The 25,680-nt window shown below is 38.3% G+C and overlaps 1 protein-coding gene across 1 annotated transcript in view; it reads right to left on the reverse strand.

Moving 5' to 3' along the window:
- The window catches only part of DNAH8 (dynein axonemal heavy chain 8), a 431,463-nt gene that overhangs the window by 60,966 nt on the left and 344,817 nt on the right, over positions 1-25,680 (reverse strand). Inside the window, exons 83-86 of the mRNA XM_078055380.1 lie at positions 12,201-12,274; positions 10,025-10,177; positions 9,510-9,665; positions 1,420-1,536 (exon numbers count right to left, since the gene is read on the reverse strand). Of these exons, the coding sequence (XP_077911506.1) occupies positions 1,420-1,536; positions 9,510-9,665; positions 10,025-10,177; positions 12,201-12,274 (500 nt within the window). The remainder of the gene's footprint in view (positions 1-1,419; positions 1,537-9,509; positions 9,666-10,024; positions 10,178-12,200; positions 12,275-25,680) is intronic.

The following is a 25,680-nucleotide window of genomic DNA, read 5'->3' on the forward strand; positions in this document are numbered from 1 at the left end:
ATTCATCAGCTCCACTGCCTTTCAAAACAACTATTTCAAGGTTAACTATTATTTGTATATACAAAATGATAAATAATAACAGAGTATGAACCCATACAATGTAATTTTTCATCAAGCTGTCATACTCAATTTAATATCCCTTTATAACTTCAAGGAAAAATAATGGCTTGATTCTAGATCCTCCAGCGGCCCACATAAAAATTCATCATAGCTTACCATCACCATACTGATACTCCAGTATCTATAATTAGCTTCAAGATCTACTATGAGAAAGAAGAGAAGGGGAGACAGTAGGAAACTGGAATTTATTGAGTTCTTATTGTGCACCATATACTGTGCTTTCACAAATGCTAATTCACTTATTCCTTACAGAAACCAAGACTGCTTTGTAGATGAGGAAACAGGCTCTGAGAGGCTCATGAACTTGCTCCAGATCATAGAGAAAACGGATTTCCAACCCTTTCTAACACACGTGGAGGGAAAACTGGGTTGTGTTCTTAGCTCTGTGACCTGGAGGAAGTCCTTTATTCTCTTTTGTCCATTACCTCATCAGTAAAATGGGGATAACAGTAATGCCCTCTGTGCCGCCCTCACAGAGTTGTGAAGGTTCAGGTGAGATCCTCCATGCATGAGCACTTTGAGAACTGTGAAATGCTGGACAATGATCAGTGACTATCATTAGAAATTATTGCCATCTATTTGTGTAAGTTTAAACATCTGTTAAGATGTGACTAAAGCTGAGAAAGAACTCTTGTGTGGGCTGAGATAACATTTTCGCTTCTGAAGAGGCATCAGTGAGATGCTGGAAGAAAAGTCTGATTTCAGGTGTACATTCTTTTGAAGTGCACTGGGGGCAGTTAGGTGGGATATGAGGAAGGTTGTGGAGTTTCTGCACACAATGAGTTGCATCATTTGTGGTCTGTCTCTGCTGTATGTGCACGGGAGAGAGACAAGAGTGGGGAACACAAGTCTGAGATTAGGGTCCAAACACACTCCTAGGGGCAGTAGGGGTGTGAGGGGAAATGGCTGGACCAGTGAACAATGGATTAGAATGAGCAGTCCCGGGTGGGAGGATGGGTTAGCCTGGTGATGGGTATTGAGGAGGGCACGTTCTGCATGGAGCACTGGGTGTTATGCACAAACAATGAATCATGGAACACTATATCTAAAACTAATGATGTAATGTATGGGGATTAACATAACAATAAAAAATTAAAAAAAAAGAACACGTTAAAAAAAAATGAGTACAGAGAAAGTCTGATCTGCCTCAGAAAAAAAAAAAAAATAGAATGAGCAGTCCCTTTTGGGGGAGGTAGGGGGAACCTCAGCAGGTTCAACTGTGTATTATAGGCTGAAAATGTCTGTAGAACCTTGATTTGAGGACAATAAAAATGGGGAAAAAATAACAATTTCACTCACTTTTTTAATATCACATTCATCAAGGTGATTCTGAATGAACTGGACACTGGCTGCAAAGTCAGCAGAATTGAATTCATAGGGAATATTCCATCCTAAGGGACCAAATTTGCGTCGCTCCTTAACAACACCAAGGAAAATAAGTGAGATTTTTAAAATTGAGTGCCGCTGATTTCTCTTATTATTATTAAAACATAAAATACAGGAAAATTAAAGCATGATACAGAGATAAGTTGATGTCATAAAAGAACAGTATACAATTTTGGATATATTAACCACTAGAAATACTATTTCATGGCTCTATGGCCAGATGGTTTACAAGAACATATCCTCAGGCTCCTGGGTGGCTCAGTCGGTTAAGTGTCTGCCTTCTGCTCAGGTTATGATCCCAAGGTCCTGGGATCGAGTCCGAGTCCCGCATCGGGCTCCCTGCTCATCGGGGAGTCCGCTTCTCCCTCTACCTTCCCACCCCCCACCCCACTCATGTGCACATGTGCGTGCTTTCTCTATCCTGCAAAATAAATAAATAAAAATCATTAAAAAAAGAACAAATCCCCAAATATTTGCCAAATTGGAGTTTTGGGGCTTTAAAAAAAAGTCTAGGTTTCCATTGCCAATTCAAAAAAATGCAGTAGGTGCTCAATAAATGTCTGTTAAAAGAATTCATTTATACTAAATTGAACTCTTAAACATTTCAAACGTTAAATGTAAGGGTTTAAATTTTTGTTTTTCCAGTTGAATAACTTAAGTACTTGAGAGCATTTAGACCCCCTGCTAGTTTCACTTTGTAATCTTGCAATTTCAGACTTAGAAAACCCCAGATCTCTATGGTGAAACATGACACATCCTTCTTAAAACTTTCACATTGCCCTCATTTGTTCTCTCCTATGGAACAGTGGCTAACTGTTTTGAATTGCCAAATTGCCCATAAGCAATCCAAAGGGGCTCAGATCAAATGATTCAGTTGCCTCAATATTCTGGAGACCGTGTTAGAACTGGTACTTCCAGGCTCTGATCACCTAGCAAACCACATAAGTTAACTCAAATATCACTATACAATCAGCTTTCTCTGCCTCGGCGCACAACCAGTCTCTAAGGGAGGTCCAATTATTTATTTGGGTTAGCTCCTAGCCCTTTGACCCTAGTGATTGAGGTGAGAATTCATGGGGAGAATAGAATCCCAAAACATCTATAGAAAGGTATAATTCTACTTCTCTATCTCTAAATATATACTAACTTTTCTTTCTCTCTTCTGCCTTCACACACACACACACACACACACACACACACACACACACTCACATGCTGTTTTCACAGGTCATTCCAATACTTCTTACTACAGCTGCTCCATGCTTTAGATCCTAATTAATACCACCATTTAAGGAATCTAAATGAATTTTAGTTTAGACAAATTCACAGACGGGTCAGAGAAAAAGATTCAGAAAGCAAGAAAGTTTAATTACTGATTTTCAGACTGTGCTTTTAAAATATTAAGTAAACCATGAAAATTAATTTGGGTAATATGGGTCCAGATGTCCTGACCCTGGGAGATCAGACTGTTAAATAAAAATTCAACCAAGTAAATCTTAAAGATCTCCATGGCTTTATTGAACGATTGATGAAATCAGGCAGCATCCCACTTAGCAAATAGGAAGGAGCCCCAAAGAGCTACAGAAAAGGAAAGGTTTTTAAAGGCAGAGAGGGGATGGCACAAGGAAGTCATAAATAAGGAAAAGGATTATTTTGGGCAAAGTGACCTTCCTTTGGGGGAGAAAAGGGGTTTATTAAGGGATTACCTCACTAGTGCTGACCAGGAAATTCCAGACTAACCAGTTAAAATTACATTCCTAGAGAAGGTTGAAATTGCAGTTAGGTTACATATTGGTTTCAGTTTGGCGATGTGGGCTTAGCACAAGTAACTCCATTCTGGGTCTGTTGTCTCCTTTTTAACAAGACTGAGGGCAAACAAACAACTCTTAAAAATGTAAACTACCAACATTATTTCTAGATGGGTACTTCTTTAGGTTAGGTTGTCAAGTATTAGACATTTGTATGGTGTGACTCCCACCCTCATCCCTTAGCTAATTAGATAGAAGATGGACAGCCAGCCCAAGAAAAGCCAACCAGATTCCTCCTCCCAGGAATTTGAACTTAGAGCTCAGAATTGTTCTCTAGAATTTATCCTAGTTAGAGCTTAAACCAGGGAGACTTAAAAACTTGGCAGCTGTGAAGCACCATCTTCCACCTTGAACATAGAGAAGGTGAGAAGGAGCAGAGGTGCCTCAACAGATGGAGAGACGTGGTATCATCCCCAGTGCATGAGGGAGAACCCCGGCTCTTAAATGTGTCAACTTCTCTTGATGTCTTTCTGCTTCCTGTTCTCAACATTTATGTTGCCATGACGTGTTTTTTTTTAATTGTTTCATGTTGAAATATTTGGTTCTGTAACCAGATTTTGAACCTTAACAGTGAGAAACATGTCTCTCATTTTTGTCTCCCCTTTTGCACCTTTTTTGGGAAAAGGATTATGATTGTATAATAAACACTAGATCGATTGTTGATTATTATCAGAATGAAAGGCATTCTCCTCACCCTCTTGGGGGTGATTTCTGAGGCTGAGACAGAAATTCAAAAGAATTTTTTGAGTGGATCCCAGAAACATTGAGCTGAGCCTCCTCCAGGTTATTTTGGAGCAAGAGTGAGTTGGGAGACTCTATGCAATATTAACATGAAAATGCATTCAGCTAAACCTTGAGCCTCTGGAATTTCTTCCATCTTGAAGCCTTCAAAAAGAAGAAAGCTAACCACTTATTGGTGAAATGAAAATGTTTTCCCATTGTTTTTTAAAAAAGAGAATCAACTCTAAAATAGTTTCACCTATGTTTAACTTAATTTTTGAAATTTAGTGTTCAATTAGACAGGAGACTGAATGAAAAATAATTCTTCCTTTCCAGTTACTCAAACTGCTTAAGTTGGCTCTATGGAAACACTTCCATTTACACGCACTGAGTCATTGCAATTCCATTGCTCCTTAAAATATGATCTTTAAAAATTGCTATAATGCTGAGATTTGTTTCACTTTATGCTATTTACTATCAAATTTCATTTAAAGCATTTACTTTTTAGGTTGGTTCACTAAAGTTATAGACTGTTCAGCTTATCTTGGAAAAAAGACAAAATCTTGGGGGCGTGACTTTTCTTTCACAAATGAAGTCATTTCATTTTCTTGCAACTTTTTTTGGTACTCACTGATCTCTCTAAATGACAGGAAAGAAAGAACCCTGAATCATTACCTTGGAATACTATCAGAATAGATTCAAACCATCAGGAGAAGAACTAATAACTCATTTGGAAGCTCAAAAGCAGGGGGCTTTGCTAGATTTGGAATATTTGGAATACTGAATTTCTTCAGTTCAAATAGTATTTTTGAAACTATGGATGAGTCCTATGTGAGACAATGGAAAAACATTAAAATCAATGTATTTTCAAGAAGTTTCAATCTAGTTGAGAAAATAAGACTTGGAAACAAGGAAAGGACAATGTGATGGTGACTATAATTAACTGTCAAAATGTAACAAATGATAAGCCTGAAGAAGACATTCAATCAGAGGCTTCTGGGAAGAATGAAACTGAAGCTGGTCTTTGAAAAGAAGGGAGAAAAGACTTCCGGCCTTAGCTAAGGCCATGAGCAAAGATAGGAACACCAAGCTCCTGATTCATCTAGCAGGGGGCTGCAGGTAAGTGGTTTTACTGCAGCAGAGAGTGACCTTGGGTGAGTAGCTAGAACTACACGCTCACGTGATGATTCAGAGGTGGAACATAGACAGATTTGAATGTCAGGATAAAGAGCTAAAACCTGATTCAACAGAAGGGAGTTATTATTCATTATTTAGTTGGAGAATGGTGATTTTAGGAAGACTAGTCTACTCTTTACTGAATTTGACCAATATGGTTCCTTCTTTGTATACCAAAGAATCTACAAAACAGAGAACTGCTAGTGAAATATGGAAAACTTGGAATCCTCCTTTGGATGTTGAAGACAAGCTGCTCAACTGAGTCATCATCTTAATGATGCCAAAGCCATTTCCAATTTTATGTTAGATTCTACCTCAGCCCAATGAACCCACCTCCCATAGCCCAACACAGACCTGGATCCTGTTTGATATGGCCATTTTTATTTAATATTTAATTATCTTTAAGGGCCAAGATAAAATATCCAAGTCTGCCACTGCAAGACCTGAGAGCTCCTAATCAATGACTAGCAAAAAACCTCATAGACTTGTACGTAAACCATTAGAAAAGTCCCAAAAAGTATGCCTCAATGTTGGCAAGCCAAGGTGATGAGGAGAAAAATTCCAAACCATGGAAAGGACATAAAAGTGATGAAGGACTCCTGTCTTAAGGGCAATGGATATTTGGCAGTTATTCTCAATTCTTGTTGTGTATTAGAATCACTTGAAGTTTTTAGAAGGACTGAGCACCTCACCTTGCTGCCTCCTCCCAGGGATTTGGGGGCTCAGGCAATGACTGAGAACCGTTGCATTAGACATTTACTGGGTCCAATGTACTGTTCAAACAAAGGATGGTACATTGACCATCAAAGGATGGTACACCGACCACCAGAAAATGCTATTCTGACTTTCTGCAGGAGGTATTGGGAGGACACCACAATGTAATTATTGAGTTTCAAAAGACCAAGACTTTGGAGGAAGATACATTTAAAATTAAGATTCTGAAGGATGAATGTAGCCTTGCTCTGAAACCCAGAATGGTGCTGCACTGGAATTTCTGGGAAACCATAGAGAAATGATATTAAGGCCAGAGGGAAGATCCCACTGAGAGTAATCTCCAAGAGGATGTGGAAATGTCCTCAGGGATTAGTGGCCAAATGGAGCCAAGGCATCCAGTAGGATGCTGGGGATGGTGGTGGTCTCCCATGGGGAGGGCAGGAGGGCTGGCTGGTAGGGCAGAGACATCACCCAATTGCAGTAAGAGCTCTGTTGCTGCAGTAACTTCCTGGCCTCTGTGGATGGTAAGTTCCTGGTGGAGAGGGGAGGGAAGCCCAGGGGAGTCTGGGGCAAGAACTCGGTGCAGAATTGGCTTGTGTATCTCTGCAGGTTCCCGTGGAAGCACCCAGGGCCCCCTTCTACTGGGTAAGTCTGTTCCTACCTCAACCACAAAACAAACCACACCCTTCACTATATCACCCAAGACACTTGTCCTTGACCAGCCAAGTCTACTTCCCCTTCTTATGGGGGGGGGGAGGGTGTTCATTTTGTTCTCTGTAACAATGAGTGAGGTTCACATAACACATGATGCCCTTGAGCAGGGATAAGTTGATGGCATGAGGCCAAACCACAATTCAGTAAGCGAACTACATGGGGGTCACACAGCTCTCCCATTTGACCTCTATTTCACTATCAGGTTCTGTATTCTGAGGGGTGATGGGCTCCAGCATGAACTCCTCCCCAGGCCTGAAGCTTCAGATTATGTGACATGAACCAATTCCCTGTTCTTTTTGTCTGTCTCTGCAAGGACAAATGCATATACCTCATATTTGCATACAGCAAGTGATATCTAGGTTAAATTTGGAGGAATCGATCAATCAGTTAACAAATCAAGTGTTTGGCTATTATGTCCAACACTAGAGAAATCTAAGTCACAATCAATCAAACCCAGAATTGTCCTTCTAGTAGTGGCTGCACTTTAAACTTTAATACACACAGGAGTCACTTGGGCATCTTATTACAATGCAGATTCTGATTCAGCAGGTCTGGGGTGGGGCCTGAGACACAGTTCTTACAAGCTCCCGGGCCATGTGGATGCTGCTGGCCCAGGACCACAGGCCCCTCAAGAATTCTGCGTTTTCCTTTCAAGCCAGCTCTATCCTAACAAGTAAAAGAAAATATTTAGGCGCTATCACAGTAAATATTTCTGCTAATGATGAAAACAGGACAGAGGAAGCCATGCTTGAATTATCTATGCTCCCTAGGTAGTCATAGAACTTGATAACAGGGTTTTAGAAATGGGAAAAACTTGAAGGCTCACCTCCTTCTGCCTCTAAACACACAGATGGGGAAACAGAGGTCCCAAGAGGGACATAACTTGACGATCCTCACAGAGCTAATTGATTTCACAGTGAGTCTAATGTCCCAGCCTCCTGGTCCTCAATGAGGTGCTCTTTCCAGCACACTATGACTGGATTTAACCTCCTAGACATTCAATCTCCTAGCTTCATGGCCCTAGCAATGGAGGCTTTTTCTGTTTGAACCCAAATACATGTCATGTCAAGTGCAAGCACACCTTAGCCCCATGACTGGCCCATGGGCCTGTTGTTGTCCTTCTGTGTAGCACTTGGATAATGGCCACAAAAACACAGGTTGTTGCACTGACCATATGGAAAATACCCCCAATCATCTCCCCATGATAAGCCCGGTGGAAGAGTTGAATCATCACTACTGGGAACAGAATCATAAAATATTATTATTTGTGAATTGGGAATTAAAAAGCAGAGTTAAAGTAATATTTGTATTAGAGTATGATAAGGCCTAGCAAAGCAAACAATTCCCAGATAAGAATGTGTGAAATAGGCTTCAGTGACTCGAAAGCTATAATTTACAATCCAAAGGCCACAATCGGACTTAGTAAAAAGAACCACCTACAAAGTGTTTAACCTGATTTTAACTCTCTCAGGGTTAGGGGACCAATAGGCAGGAGATGCACAATTGTCTCCTCTATGCAGCCCTCCCTGCTGGGCAGCAGGGATCCTGGTAAAGTGGCAGGGACAAGGAACCTGAGGATAAATATGCCCAGGATGTTCTGGGATGAGCACCAAATTCCCCTCCACCTTTGGGCAGGGTGGGGAGAGAGGAGGTGAAGCTCTCCGTGCCACTGTGCATAGCTAAACCATGGCTCCTGGCACAAGCCACGTCATTCATTACTTTCTCACTCCAGCCTCAGCGAAGGAAGAAATGTGGAAATGGTTAAAGGAGCCTGTTCATCTCTCTCTCTGAAGTCAAGGAGTGAATCAAGTATGTTAAATTTATACAGCTTTGAAATACAGACCAAAATATAAAATCAAATGTAGAACAGAGCAATAACAAAATGAAAATATCCCACAGACAAGTGGCTGTGGAGCCATAAAATTACTACATTAATATATAAGTGTATAGTAAAAGCAAATCACAAACAACCTGGAAATGACAGATAACCACTGTTCCTCCCAATATCAGCACCACCTTCACTGGTGGGCCCAAAACATACTTCCGTGTGAGGCAGAAGTGTCAGGCTTGACCCCTAGATCTACCGCCAATGAACTTAACCTCTCTGAGCCTCAATTTCCTCATTTTTATTTTATTTTATTTTTCCTGAGGTGCAATTAATTTATTTTCACACACTGAAGAGATGGGGGGATGGACCCATAGCGGGACTGGGGCTCTGTTGTCCCTGCGTCTAGTTTAACAAAGTTCTCCTATTATTTGAGACAGTCCAAGGGATAGTAAATTCCTGAGAGTTTGAGGAAAATCACAGGCTTCAGAGTCAGACTGGTTAAATAATCTATGAAAAGCATTTAGCATATAGTTGATGCTCCTGTTTTAGTGTCTACTTAAAAGTACTACCATCTTCATTCATTTATTTTTTCATCTGGACATCTTATCAATTTCCTCATTTTGACAAGGGTGATAATCCTACCTTGAGAAATGTGGTTATGAGTATTATATGAGATGGTGTTCATACCATTCCTGGCTGCATAGGCACTTTGAAAACTAAATTCCTATCTAAATAATCCATGTTCACCTCACAAATATTTACTGAGCTCTGGCAATGCCCCAGATGCTGCTATGCTGGAGGGGATTCAGCAGTTACAAAAAAGACAAAGTCTTTGTCTTCAAGAGTCTTACACTCTCATGGCCAGGGTGAGGGGCGGGGACAAGGGACACGTCAAGTACACAGACGAATATATACTAAGCCAGGTGGGGCAAAGTGCCATGAAGGAGGAAAAAAGCAGGGCAAGGAGAGCAGAGAGTACAGCAGAGAAACAACAGGGCATCACTAACATCCCCTTAAATGTGCAAACTGCGCCCAGAAGTTACCTGCACGGTGGAGTGTAAAAACGCTACTGTGTAAAGCATGGGCTTCCACATGGGTAAATTACTGATATCCAGAAGGTCTTGATTAATTCCGGCAAATGTTCTTTTCAAACCTGCGCGTACGCCTTGTGGTGGCTCATTAGTGAATTTGAGAGAAGTCTGTCATAAAAAGCAAACAGTAGTTTTGTTTCTGTAAATTATTATAAAGGATAAAGTAGAAATGACAATACCTCAGATAACAGTGTGCGTATGGTACATAAAATGTCAGTGGAAATTCTAAACTAATGACATCAATCATAGCTGAAACCCCATAAATTAGGACTGAGTCTTAGAACTCTTCTGCAGAAATATTTGCTATATAATATTGATGATTATAGTCAAGACCTTGACAATTATAAGATCTTGCAGATTCTGCTGGATCGAAAGCCCTGTCATGTTTTCATCTTTCAATAATGTCACTATGCCATCTTTATTCAAATAACTCTCGAGGAAAAGACACTTATGTCACAGTAACAAACCTGAAGCAATGTAATTGGAAATCGATCATGGGGCTCAGTAGTTATCCACACTCGAAAGGAGTCATCATTGGCTTCAGTGGTATTTAATGTCTCTAGCAATTCTTCCATGAATTCTAGGCCAAGGTGACAATTTTGCAGTAATACCCAGCCACCCTGTATTCAAAAATGATTTCATATTAATTTCTTGTAATTTTTTTGCCATGATTTTAAAAAAACAAAATGTATAATTAAAAAAAAAAAAAACACCTTTGCTTAGGGCATGTAAATACTCTGTTTTGAGCACCTGGTTTTAATGAAATGATTATACGTCAATACAAACACTTCTTCTGCTACTGGTAAGACTGGAATCAAGTGGGTTCAAAACGATTGTACTCTGCCATCTCTGGTTCAGAAGGAAACAGAAATTAAAACCTGAAGTCTTGTGTAAGTACGGCACGTGCACCATCTAATGGTGGGAATGGGTATTTTGGAATTTGTAAAAGCTTGTCCTAAAGTGAATCAGAACTGACTCACCCCCAAACCAAATCATCCACAGACACAAAGAGACATGCACATTATCTCCTGAAAGTTGGAGACGATACATTTGGTGACTTGGGCTACCAGAATACTAAACCTTACTCTTTGTCATCACTCTTCCCATATAGTCTCGAAACCACAAAACTTACTAAGCACTATTTTAATACTTGATAAAGCTATCTTTAGCAATATATAAGTCACAGAACCATCACTGTTCTATGAGAACATAGTTTAATCAGACAACATTTTGATACCCTTATATTAATGAGATCAGATCAATACAGCTACAAAATACTGAGCACAGTAAATATACGGTTTGTGTATTATGCCTTCTACTGTGAGAGAAAATACAACTCAGACTGGCTTAAAGAGCAAAGCGGACATGTTGGCCTAGACAACTGGGGTGGCAGAGGCGGATGAACCTCACAGTTAAATTAGTTGGTGCCATCATGGATCCAGTTACTCGCTCGTTCCCCATTTTGTTCAACAATGTCAGCTTCATCCTAAATCTGGTGTCCCTTGCGTGGCAAAGTGGCTGCACCTATTCCTGGGCTGTTGGTTTTTTTTTTTCCCTCATAATGTCATTGTTACCAATATTTATCCCACCTTAAGAAACAGAACATGGAACTTATAAAAGCTAATATTCCAAAGAAGGTTAGTGTGAATGCAGTACTGAAATTTAAAAGTTTCTCATTCGTGGAAACTAAAGAAATTATTTAAGGTCCAAAGTTAAACTGTCAAATCACTCAATGGAGTGAATCATTTGATCTGAGTAAAAATAATTATATGTAATTGCCTTGATATATATAAATTAGATAACAATATATTATTGTTATATATTGAATATAATTAAGTGATAAAGATAAAGGCTTCAGGCACTTGAAAATTAATGACTAACTTGAAAATTTGATGGACCAAGCAGAGACTTAGCTCATTAACCCTCTCTGGTCATTAATTCCCAAGGAAAAACTGCACCAAAGTTGCTACAGACCTTATGAGATCAAAAGCTTAAAAATAAACTGAGATCTTACTTTGTTTTTATAAGCGGTGTGGTTTCTTATCATAGCTGAAATTGCTATCTACCAAGCATCTCTAGAAAATTAATGTTCTATGTATTTATTAGGTGTGATGGAAAACATTTCTCAGCATTCCATCCAGCTTGCAATTTTCAATAAAAACCATTATCAGTATTTAAGCCTCAAATATTTCTTATTTGTCTGAAACTACGCATTAATGAAAAAAAAGAAGTCTGACTTTAACCAAAAATTGAAATTTAACTGTCTTGGTCTGTCACTTCTTAAGCACTATCTATTAATATTGATTGTGAAATTCTAGCTAGAGCTGCATTCTTAGAAACCAGGGAGTGTGTCTGCCTAATTGTAAAAATATATATATATATTTAGTGAAAATAAGATGGAGCTTATACTATGAAAAATAAAACAAGCTTTCTGTGGGGATGTCAGGAGCAAACCAGCTTGAGGTTTAATATTCATTGGTAATCAAAGGTTAACTATGCATCCATTAAAGTAATGGAAAACTGATGATGGAGCATCCGAGGCAGAATGCTTTAGCCACCACTGTGGTGGTCCAAGGTAGACCTGATGGCCAGAACGCTAATAGGAAGAATGATGCACTAGCACTAGCTGGCCTTGCTACCTACCTGCTGCATGGACATCTGAATCAGCTTGCGAGCATGTACCTCTTGTCCTTGTCCCATTGAGATAGTTCTGCATTCTGTAACATAGGAGAGGGATCACTACGATGAAACATAAATTTTATCACAGAATTGGGACAAAAAATCAATTTCTGAATGGCCATAGCCACCTTCCCTCCATGGCTTCTAAGAAGACCCCTTGGGAATCAAACAGGTGTGGCCTATGGTTGTGTTGATGAGAGAAATGGGTGGGGAGAAACTGGAGGCACCACGCGAAAAGGTGAGGGCAAAGGGAGAGAGACAAAGGGCGAGGGGCTGGGCTTTTAGAGAGTTTGGGGGTGTTTGGAGATAAGGAGGAGAAAGAATGACGGTGGGAGAGGCAGCTACAATGCTATCACAGGTATTTAGGGGGAAAGAGGATTTTTGAGTTTTGCCATATGTTTTGATTAGAATCTTTCTTTGGTGGTTTCACGGATACTTCCATGAAAATGTAATTGGGTTTTAATTCCTTTAAGACGTCAGGTCAAGCAGTGCTTTCTGTCTGTTTTGGTTTTGTTTGCATGGCTGCCCATTTTCTGAGATAGGACTCCAGGCAATTCAGCCCCAGGAGGGCTGCATTCAGGGATAACTGCTCCTTAGACTAGATCACCACCTTGGAGCTGAGTGTGAAGAGAAAGTGGAGGCCACTGTAAGATCAGAAGTGTAATAACAATTTGGGGGAGAATACGCTATTTAGGCTCATTATTTATTTATTTATTTATTTAAAGATTTTATTTATTTGACAGAGAGAGACACAGTGAGAGAGGAAACACAAGCGGGGGGGGGGGGGGCACGGTTGGGAGAGGGAGAAGCAGGCTCTCCGCCGAGCAGGGAGCCTGATGCGGGGCTCAATCCCAGGACCCTGGGATCATGACCTGAGCCGAAGGCAGACGCTTAACAACTGAGCCACCCAGGCGCCCCTATTTAGGCTCATTATTGAATCTGACCTCCCAGGCAGAGAATCCACTTGCGCTGTGCCATATGAACTCACTAAATGAAGAAGTCTATGAATCATGCTTGTGAAACTGGAACTGGAAATTAACTTTTTAAAAATTTTTTTATTTAAATTCAACTTAGTTAACACAGAGTTACAGGAGTAGAATTTAGTGATTCATCAGTTGCACAGAATACTTAGTGCTCATTACATCACGTGCACTCCTTAATGCCCATCACCCAGTTACCTCATCCCCCCACCCCTCTCCCCTCTGGCAACCCTCAGTTTGTTCCCTATAGTTAAGAGTCTCTTATGGTTTGCCTCCCTGTCTGCTTTCATCTTCTTTTATTTTTCTTTCCCTTCCCCTATGTTCATCTGTTTTTTTCTTAAATTCCACATGTAAGTGAAATCATATGGTATTTGTCTTTCTCTGACTGGCTTATTTCACTTAGCATAATGCCCTCTAGTTCCATCCACATCATTGCAAATGGCAAGATTTCATTCTTTTTGATGGCCAAGTAATATTCCAATGTATATATATACACACATCTTCTTTATCCATTCATCTTTGAGAAGACATTTCATATGTCTGTTGGCCATCTGTATGTCTTCTTTGGAAAAATGTCTATTCATGTCTTCTGCCCGTTTCTTAACTGGATTACTTGTCTTTTGGGTGTTGAGCTAAATAAGTTCTTTATCTGATATGTAATTTGCTCTTTCCATATTTGGGCTACTTTGGACATTGCTGCTGTAAAAATTGGGGTGCATGTGCTCCTTTGAATCACTATGTTTGTATCCTTTGGATAAATACCCAGTAGTGCAATTGCTGGGTCATAGGGTAGTTTTATTTTTAACTTCTTGAGGAATCTCCATACTGTTTTCCAGAGTGGCTGTACCAGATTGGATTCCTACCAACAGTGTAAGAGGATTCCCCTTCCCCCCCAAACTCACCAACATTTGTTGTTTCCTGTGTTGTTAATTTTAGCTATTCTGACAGGTGTGAAGTGGCATCTTATCATGGTTTTGATTTGTATTTCCCTGATGATGAGTGATGTTGAGCATCTTTTCATATGCCTGTTGGCCATCTGTATGTCTTCTTTGGAAAAATGTCTATTCATGTCTTCTGCCCATTTCTTAACTGGGTTACTTGTCTTTTGGGTGTTGCACTAAATAAGATCTTTATAGATCTTGGATTCTAGCCCTTTATCTGATATGTCATTTGCAAATATCTTCTCCCAATTCCATAGGTTGCCTTTTAGTTATGTTGACTATTTCCTTTTTATCTTGATGAAGTCCCAATAATTCATTTTTGCTTTTGTTTCCCTTGCCTTTGAAGACGTGTCTAGCAAGTCGCTGCAGCCAAGGTCAAAGAGGTTGCTGCCTGTGTTCTCCTCTAGAATTTTGATGGATTCCTGTCTCACATTTAGGTCTTTCATCCATTTATCTTTGTGATTGGTGCAAGAAAATGGTCCAGTTTCATTCTTCTACATGTGGCTATCCAATTTTCCCAACACCATTTGTTGAAGAGACTGTCCTTTTTCCATTGGATATTCTTTCCTGCTTTGTCAAAGATTAGTTGACCATAGAGTTGAGGGTCCATTTCTGGGCTCTCTGTTCTGTTCCACTGATCTATGTGTCTGTTTTTGTGCCAGTACCATACTGTCTTGATGATGACAGCTTTGTAATAAAGCTTGAAGTCCAGCATTGTGATGCCACCAGCTTTGGTTTTCTTTTCAACATTCCTCTGGCTATTCGGAGTCTTTTCTGGTTCCAGACAAATTTTAGGATCATTTGTTCCAGCTCTGTGAAAAATGTTGATGGCATTTTGATAGGGATGGCATTGAATGTGTAGATTGCTCTGGGTAGCACAGACATTTGAACAATATTTATTCTTCCAATCCATGAGCATGGTATGTTTTCCCATTTCTTTGTGTCTTCCTCAAGTTCCTTACTAAGTGTTCTGTAATTTTTAGAGTACAGATACTTTACCTCTTTGATTACGTTTATTCGTGGGTATCTTATGGTTTTTGGTGCAATTGTAAATGGGATCAATTCCTTAATTTCTCTTTCTTCTGTCTCATTGTTAGTGTATAGAGATGCAACTGATTTCTGTGCATTGATTTTATATCCTGCCATTTGCTGAATTTCTGTATGAATTCTAGCAATTTTAGGGTGGAGTCCTTTGTGTTTTCCACATAAAGTATCATGTCATCTGCGAAGAGTGAGAGTTTGACTTTTTTGCCAATTTGAATGCCTTTTATTTCTTTTTGTTGTTTGATTGCTGAGGCTAGATCTTTTAGTACTATGTTGAACAACAGTGGTAAGAGTAGGCATCCCTGTCATCTTCCTGACCTTAGAGGAAAAGCTCTGTTTTTCCCCATTGAGAATGATAGTTACTGGGGCCTTTCATATATGGCTTTTATGATATTAAGGTATTTTCCCTCTATCCCTACACTGTGGAGAGTTTTAATTAAGAAAGAATGCTGTATTTTGTCAAATGCTTTTTTCTGCATCAATTGAGAGGATCATATGGTTCTTGTACTTTCTCTTATTAATGTGATGTATCACATTGATTGATTTGCGAATGTTGAACCACCCTTGCAACCCAGGAATAAATCCCACTTGGTCGTGGTGAATAATCCTTTTAATGTACTGTTGAATCTTTTTTTTTTAATTTTTTTATTGTTATGTTAATCACCATACATTACATCATTAGTTTTAGATGCAGTGTTCCATGATTCATTATTTGTGCATAACACCCAGTGCTCCATGCAGAATGTGCCCTCTTTAATACCCATCACCAGGCTAACCCATCCTCCACCCCCCTCCCCTCTAGAACCCTCAGTTTGTTTTTCAGAGTCCATCGTCTCTCATGGTTCATCTCTCCCTCTGATTTCCCCCCCTTCATTCTTCCCCTCCTGCTATCTTCTTCTTTTTTTTTTTTCTTAACATATATTGCATTATTTGTTTCTGCGCTAGTATCTTGGTGAGAATTTTGGCATCCATGTCATCAGGGATATTGGTCCGTAATTCTCCTTTTTGGTGGGGTCTTTGTCTGGTTTTGGGATCAAGGTAATGGTGGCCTAATAGGCCAAGTTTGGAAGTTTTCCTTCCATTTCTATTTTTTGAAACAGCTTCAAAAGAATAGACATTAGTTCTTCTTTAAATGTTTGATAGAATTCCCCTGTGAAGCCATCCAGCCCTGGACTCTTGTTTGTTGGGAGATTTCTGATTACTGCTTCAATTTTGTTACGGTTATGGGTCTGTTCAGGTTTTCTATTTCTTCCTGTTTCAGTTTTGATACTTTATGAGTTTCTAGGAATGTATCCATTTCTTCCAGATTGCCTAATTTGTTGGCATATAGTTGCTCATAATATATTCTTAAAATTGTTTGTATTTCCTTTGTGTTGGTTGTGATCTCTCCTCTTTCATTCATGATTTTATTAATTTGGGTCCTTTCTCTTTTCTCTTTGATAAGTCTGGCTAGGGGTTTATCAATCTTATTCATTCTTTCAAAGAACCAGCTTCTAGTTTCGTAGATCTGTTCTACTGTTCTTTTGGTTTCTATTTCATTGGTTTCTGCTCTAATCTTTATTATTTCTCATCTCCTGCTTGGTTTAGGCTTTATTGCTATTCTTTTTCCAGCTCCTTTAGGCGTAAGGTTAGCTTGTGTATGTGAGACTTTTCCAGTTTCTTGAGACAGGCTTGTATTGCTATGTACTTCCCTCTTAGGACCACCTTTGCTGTATCCCAAAGGTTTTGAACAGTTGTGTTTTCATTTTCATTTGTTTCCATGAATTTTTTAAATTCTTCTTTAATTTCCTGGTTAACCCATTCATTCTTTAGTAGGATGCTCTTTAACCTCCAAGTATTTGAGTTCCTTCCAAATTTCCTCCTGTGATTGAGTTCAAGTTTCAAAGCACTGTGGTCTGAAAATATGCAGGGAATAATCCCAATTTTTTGGTACCAGTTGAGATCTGATTTGTGACTCAGTATGTGATCTATTCTGGAGAATGTTCCATGTGCACTCAAGAAGAATGTGTATTCTGTTGCTTTAGGATGGAGTGCTCTGTATGTATCTGTGAAGTCCATCTGGTCCAGTGTGTCATTAAAAGCCCTTGTTTCCTTGTTGATTTTCTGCTTAGACAATCTGTCCATTGCTGTGAGTGGGGTGTTAAAGTCCCCTACTATTTTGTATTATTATCAACGTGTTTCTTTAATTTGGTTATTAATTGGTTTATATAACTGGCTGCTCCCAAGTTAGGAGCATAAATATTTATAATTACTAGACCTTCTTTTGGAAAAACCGTTTAAGCATGATATAGTATTCCTCTTCATCCCTTACTATAGTCTTTGGTTTAAAATTTATTTTGTCTGAGATGAGGATTGCTACTCCAGCTTCTTTTGATGTCCATTAACATGATAACTGGTTCTCACCCCCTCACTTTCAATCTGGAGGTGTCTTTGGGTCTAAGATGAGTCTCTTGTAGACAGCATATGGATGGGTCTTGTTTTTTTATCCAATCTGATACCCTGTGTCTTTTGGAGCATTTAGCCCATTTACATTCAGAGCAACTATTAAAAGATATGAATTTAGTCCCATTGTATTACCTGTAAAGTCACTGTTTCTTTATATTGTCTCTTTTCCCTTCTGGTCTATGTTACTTTTGGGCTTTCTCTTCACTTACAGGATCCCCTTTAATATTCTTTACAGGGATGTTTTAGTGATCACAAATTCTTTTAGTTTCTGTTTGTCCTGGAAGCTTTTTTTCTCTCCTTCCATTCTGAATGACAGCCTTGCTGGATAAAGTATTCTTGGCTGCATGTTTTTCTCATTTAGTACCCTGAATAGATCATGCCAGCCCTTTCTTGCCTGTCAGGTCTCTGTGGACAGGTCTGCTACCAGTCTAATATTTCTACCCTTGTAGATTAAGGATCTCTTGTCTCAAGCTGCTTTCAGGTTTTTTTCTTTATTTCTGAAATTTGCAAGCTTCACTATTATATGTCGGGATGTTGATCTATTTTTTTTTTGAGGGGGTTCTCTGTGCCTCCTTGACTTGAATGCCTGTTTCTTTCCCCAGATTAGGGAAGTTCTCAGCTATGATTTGTTCAAATATACCTTTTGTCCCTCTCTCTCTTTTTTCTTCCTCTGGGACCACAATTATTCTAATATTGTTTTGCTTTATGGTATCACTGATTTCTTGAAGCCTCGCCTCATGATGCATTAGTTGTTTTTCTCTCTTTACCTCAGCTTCCTTCCTTTCCATAATTTTTTCTTCTATGTCACTGACTCTTCTGCCTCATTTGCCCTAGCCATCAGAGCATCCACTTTAGACTGCATCTCAGTTAAAACATTTTTAATTTCAGCCTGATTAGATTTTAGTTCTTTTAATTCCACACTAAGGGATTCTTTAGTATCGTTTATGCTTTTTTCAAGCCCAGCTAGTATCTTTATAATCATTATTCTAAATTCTAGGTCCAACATTTTATTTATATCCATATTGATTAAATCTATGGCAGAGAGTATTATCTCTGGTTCTTTCTCTTGTTGTGAATTTCCCCTTCTAGTCATTTTGTCCAGAGAAGAATAGATGAACGAGATAACAAAATAAAAAATATCAACCACGACCCCAGTGAAGTATACACTAGACAAATCTGAAGAGACCAGAAACCAAAAAAAAAAAAAAAAAAAGAAAGAAAAAGGGAAGAGGGGGAAGAGAATATAATCTAACAGACACTAGATCCCAAAATAGTAAAGAAATAAAAACATATATATATACAAAAATAAAATTGAATACAGTGAAAGGAAGCCAAAAATGAAGAACATATCTACAAAATATAAATGTAAAAATGAAAATTAAAAAAAAAAGACTTAAAAAAAGAGTTGATACAGTAAGATGCTAGTTGAAAAGGAAAAAAAAAGAGAAAGAAATTTTTAAACTGAAAGAATCATGAGACAAAACCTCAAATTCTATATGCTATTTTCCCCTAGCTCAGGAGTTTTTCAATTCTGTGTGATCCATAAACTTGGTATTAGCCTGATGTTCCTGTTGATCTTCAGGAGGAGGGGCCTGTTGCACTGATTCTCAGGTGTCTTTGCCTGGGCAGAGTTGACCACCCCTTGTCAGGGGGCTGGGCTCAGTGTAAACTGCTTCGGGTTGCTCTACGTGGCTTTTTTTCTCTGAAGGCTTTTCACACTGCTTTAGAGGATGAAAAAAAATGGCAGCACCCCAATCTCCAGCCCCAGACCTGAGCAGTTGTGGCCCCCACCCTTGAGTGCACCCTCAGGGAGAAACAGTCAATCACTTCTGTGTGCACCAAACTCTGCAGACTCCTGTGGTGCCCACCTGCGCCAATCCTCCTGGGGGGGGGGGTCACCATGGCTCCACTGCTTGCTGGGCCCCACTCTTGGAGTGATCACCAGATCGTGCGCACACCTGCACCATTCCTCCCGGGGGAAGGAGCAGGGTCTCACAGTGGTTCTGCCACTTGCTGGGCCCCTGCTGGAGAGTGGTCCCCAAATCCTGCCATGGTTCGTGGTTTATGGCAAATGGAGCTGAGAGGCCACTCCAAGTCTTGCTGATTGTAGCTGGCTCCCTGCTCCAATGCTTGGAAACTCTGCCACACTCAGGCATCCCCTTTCTTTCTGTTACCCCAGGGATCCTGAGACCACACTGTTCCACCTAGGATTCTGCCCCACTTTGCCACCTGAGCACCTTTCAGGCAGGAATGTCCCTCACAGGAGCAGACTTCTAGAAGTCCTGATTTTGAGCTCAGCTGCTGTATCACTTTCCAATGCTGACTTATGGAGGCTCCCTTACCCCACAGTTTATCTTCCAATATATTGCCTCGGATCCATTTCTCCACACCTCCTACCTTGTAGAAAGTGGTCACTTTTCTAGTTATGAATTGCAGCAATTCTTTTCTTAGATTTCAGGTTCAATTCACAGATGTTCAGAATGATTTGATAGATATCTAGATGAATTTAAGGGACCAGATGAAATGAGGGTCTCCTACTCTTCCTCCATCTTTTCTCCTCCTCAATATCTTTACTTCTTATAGTTCTATACAGGTTTTCTATTACTTCTTGAGTAACTTCCAGTAGTTGTCTCTTGCTAATAATTTGCCCACTTCATTCAGGTTACCTAATTTAGTGGCATAATCATTGATAGTATTCCCTCATGATCTTTTTAAAATTTTTGTTAGGTCAATAGTGATGTTCCCCCTGTCGTTCCTGATTTCAGTAATCTTAGTCTTCTTTCCTTTACTCTTGGTCAAACGGAAGATTTGTCAATTTTGTTTTCTTTTTTTTTCTTTCTTTTTTTCCTTTCCTTTCTTTTTCCTTCTTTCTTTTTCTTCCTTCCTTCCTCTCTTTCTTTCTTTCATTTTTTGTTTTTGTTTGTTTTTTACTGTGAAGTGATGGCATACATTATCCATTATGGAGACTTTTCCTTTTCTTAAATTTAAGGTTCTTTTTCTCTCATAACCCTTGGGACTCACTTCCATGGTTTGCCTAACAAGTTCTGGGAGTGAATTTCCCTGTGCTACTCTTTATTTCCCTTGTCATCAAATGTTCACTTACATCTTTATGTTTTGGGCAAGTTATTGATCATCAAATTATATTTTCTGATCTTTATAAAAGGATAATTTAAATTAACCTCTTTGCATATTCCACAGTCTTGTGGAGTGGGGGGGGGGCCTATGGAGTGGGGCTCTATATATTACCAACATTCCAATTTTTTTTAACCAGTGGCTGTTAGGTATTTGTTGATCTTTTCAAAGAAGATACTTTTGATTTGTTGATTCTTTGTTGTTTTCTGTTCTCCATTTCATTTTTTTCCACTGAAATATTTATTGTTTCCTTTTGTTTGCTTTGGGTTTAATTTGTTCTTCTTTTCCTAGTATTTTAAGGTAGAAGTTTAAGTTATTGACTTGCAATCTTTCTTCATTTTTAACATAAGTCAATAAATATTTCATAAATTTTCTGAATGGTCTGGAACAACTAGATTGATTGACATTGGAAAAGTGAGGAAGCTTTGCACTTAGGAGGAGAAAGGTCTCAAAGGGCAGGGGCCAGTGAGATAAAAGGCAGTACAAGTCTAGGGGCACCTGGGTGGCTCAGTCAGTTAAGCAGCTGCCTTGGCTCAGGTCATGATCACAGGGCCCTGGGATCGAGCCCTGCATCAGGCTCTCTGCTCAGCGGGGAGCTTCCTTCTCCCTCTCCCTCTGCATGCCACTCTCCCTACTTGTACTCTCTCTCTCTCAAATAAATAAAATAAATTTAAAAAATATATTTAAAAGGCACTACAAGTCTAAATTTCTAGAGATGTGGGGGAAAGATGCCATAACATCACAAGAGGAACTCTCAAAAGAAGAATGGTTGCAGAGGGTGTTGTAGGAAGTGTTGCTGCAGGTAAAAAAATATAATTACACTTTGGTGGTTTGGGTTTTTTGTTTGTTTGTATTTGAGAACTTTAACAAGAATTCAACTGCCTTTCCATTTCTTTCCAAAATCAGGCTTGTGTCTCTTTCACTTTTCCTCTATGGTTTTTTAAACTTATTTCTAAATAAGTAATTTTTTAAAAAGATTTTATTTATTTATTTGTCAGAGAGAGAGAGCACACAAGCAGGGGGAGTGGCAGGCTCCCCACTGAGCAAGGAGCCTGATGTGGGACTTGATCCCAGGACCCTGGAATCATGACCTGAGCCAAAGGCAGATGCTTAACTGAGCCACCCAGGCATCCCTCTAAATAAGTAATATATGCTCGTAGTGAAAGCACTGGAAAATACAGGAGAGTATAAGGAAGAAAATGAAATTCATGAATAACCCTCCCTAGATTTTCATTCTCATCTTTTTAATATGCATAATCCACAATCACTTACCCTCATTTTAAAATTCAAAATGTTATGAAAACTGAAAATTTTGCACAAAATCATTGTAGTGACAAAAATTGACCTGACTGGGTATGAGGCTATTTATAGACTTTATTTATCCCTAACTCTATGAATATTAATACTCTTACCTGCAGTATATTATATAACATATGAAATATTACCTTTCTAAAAGCTGGAATATTCTGATTTCTGAAACATATCTGGCCCCAAGGGTTTTGAGTAAGGGATTGTAGACCCACCTGCATTAAAAATTATCTACCTACCTACATATTTTATATATATACATATACTCATTTATGTTATTTTAAATCTCTCCTTCTTAACAGTATATTGTGAGCATTTTACTGTCATTAAATATTATTGGAAAAGTTTTTAATGGTGGCACAATATTCCATCATGTTGATGCATCCTTGTTCATTCAATCCTTTTGTATATTTAAGACATTTTTATTTTCTCAGTATTATAAATAGCGCCAGATGAAACATTTTTGTATATAAATCTTGATATGTATCTCTTGATATGTTCTTAGAAGAAATTCATACATATAGAATAGTTAAGACAAAGCACACAAATATTTTAGATCTGTGATATATATATATATTAAAAAGGACTGCCAGTGTCTCCAGCTGAAATGGAATGCTGTCATTCCCAGCCCACATATCTATCCTCTTTTATGCTTTATTAATGCTGCTTTGACATATAGAAGTTTCAAAACTTCATCCAGTCAAACTACCTGCCTTGGTTTTGGAGTCTGGTATTATGATTAAGAAAATCTTAGCTACCCCAATAGTATCAATATATTCTTTTTTTTTCTTTTATAGCTTAATTAATCTAGACTTTACTTTGGAGTTTAAAGTGAGATAAAATTCTTACTTTTTCCTAAAGTTAACCAGCTATCCTAATAATGTTTATTGACTAATCCATTTTTCCTCCATTGATTTGAAATGCGAATCTTATCATAGACTCAGCTATTATAGATAGTAGAGCCTAATTTGAGGCCTTTCATTTTGCTTGATTGATCTGTTTATCTACTCTGAGCCAGTTCCACACTGACTAAATTACTGCCATTTGATAAAGGTTTACAAATCTGGTGGTGCTTGCTCCCCATTATTCTTTTTCCTTTTCAAAGCTTTCTTGGTTATTCTTGTCCATTTCTTGTTCTAGATGATCTAAGATCCCTCTACTATCCAATCAGAACAGAAAATATAGTTGGAATTTCAATTAGACTTGCATTCAATTTATAGATTAATTTAGAGACTATTGACATCTTTACAATATTGAATCTTTACACTGGGAATGTGGTTTAACTCTCCATTATTTCTATCCTACTTTTATGCCTCTAAGAAAGTTTTATAGTTTTCTTCTAATAGGTATTTTAAAAAATCATTTCTCAGTTTTATTTTTATTGCTATAGTGAATGGGATCTTAACATTTTATTTTACAAGAATGCTCCGTTAATTTTTTTATATATTTATTTTGTGACCAGCCACCTTACCAAACTGTCCCGTTAAATCTAATAGTTTTTCAGTTGATTCATTTGCTTTTAGTTACACAATTACATTGCCTAAGAGTAATGATGATTTTTGTCCCTCCTTTCCAGTACTTATATCTTTTATTTATGGTTCTTACAATATATTAGCTACATCTTCCACAACAATGCCAAATACTAGTGGTGATAGCAGACATCTTTATCTTATTTCTGACTTTAATGTGTCTAGTTGGTTACCAGTAAGTAAAATGTTGATGTCTGAAGTTCATATTCACTACCATATTAAAATATTCTTCTGTTTCAACTTCTTATGAGTCAAATACAAATGCTGAATTTTTATAAAATGCCTTTTTAGCATTTATCAAGGTAATAATATGATAGTCTAAGGAAAAGCATTTTACGTATTGTTGTGATGAGATTTCTTAACTCTATATCTTCTTATATTCATCTATGCATTTCTACTTGGTCAAGGCAAATTATTACTTTTTATGCATGTTATTTTTTAATGTTATAATGATTTCTTCTTGTTTGCATTTTAGTCAAGATCCTTACATTTATATTGATAAGTAGGATCAATCTGTAGTTTTCTTTCTTTTATGAAGTTACTATCTTGTCTGTTTATATCAAGACAATGCTATTGTCTTAAAATAAAGAGGAAAATATATGCTCTTTCTCCTTGTCCTGAAATGGAATAAAACATGAAATTTTTAAAGGATTTACTAAAAATATCATCCAAGCCCAGGGCCTTTGCTGATGTCATAATTTAAAAACTTCTAATTTTTCTCATCTTGATTATTGGTGTATTCAGGTTTTTCTATCTTTTCTGAAAAGATTTTGTAAATTTGTATTTTTTTACAAACTTGTCAATTTTAATGATATTTTAAAGGTTATTACCATAACTATATACTACTCTCTTACTTAAATTTTTTCATCTGTATATGTTTTTATACCCATTTTCTCATTCCTTCTTCTGTATATTTGTGGGTTTGTATTTTACTTGTTCCCTTTCATTTGTGTTTGGATTCTATTTTCAAACCCCTCCTTCCTCTGGGACCCCCTTTCTCCCTTATCCAGGCTCTGGTAGGGTTCTCATGCTAAAGCCATCTGTCTCTTCTCCCTCTTGACCAGGCACCCAGTGCTTCTGGGCAGAATTTATCTGCTCCAAATCTCTCACTGCAGAGTCTGACAGGCACCTGACAATATCCATAGTGATAAGTTTTTACTTTCTTACAAAAATATATTTGACTTGGGCCCATCCCTCAATTGGCTGTCTGGTGACTGGTTAATTCATCCAGTGAAGGTAGTGAGAGGGAATGAAAGAGCACACCACTGTAGTGGGATTTGGAAGCCCTGAGATAAGGCCTGACCTCATTTGTCCCCCCTAAGACCTATCCCCAACTAGCTGTCTGACCTGATCTTCAGACCTTAGTTTCCCCAGCTATAAAATAAGGTAGTTGGATTTCAAGATTTCCAGCCTATTTACCTTGAGCATTCTATGATTATCTATTATCCAATTACCCAATAAAATATTTGTGGTAGAGACCAGATTAATATGTTATTCTGTCTATATAATAGTTTCATTTTCACAGCTATTTTAGGGATTTTTTTTTTTAATCCAAAGCAGTGAAGAGCATGAGAATTTCTAGCATTCTTAAGAATTATTCAGCAAAGAGTTCTTTATAAAATTCGTTGGGTCCTTCAGGATCAGATCTACTCTGTTTTAACATCCAAATAAAATAACCAATAGAAATTTGAACAATTGTTGGAAAAACTAAAGTCATGACAAGAAATGAAAATCACCAAATTGCCAAGCAAATAGTATGATAACATGTAATAACACTAAAGGTAATAGCACAACTCCAGCCTTATGTATTCATTTAATGTCATGGTTATAATTTCTCCCCATGGAGACCTTGAATTTCTTAATTCTATTCTTAAACTCTTGTCCTAGACAATAGCACTATTTTCAGGTAACATCTGACATTGTAATTCTAGTTGGAAATACACCCATCTTCTAGGAACAATATCTCCTCCTAAGAAATGACCCCACTCTAGCTCCATACATTGGGTTCCTGCTGTGAACCCATCTCTGCAACAGCAGTTCATTGATTGGTCCAGGAAGGAGCACA

Source organism: Halichoerus grypus, chromosome 9 (genome assembly GCF_964656455.1).
Source record: "Halichoerus grypus chromosome 9, mHalGry1.hap1.1, whole genome shotgun sequence".
Classification (NCBI taxonomy): domain Eukaryota; kingdom Metazoa; phylum Chordata; class Mammalia; order Carnivora; family Phocidae; genus Halichoerus; species Halichoerus grypus.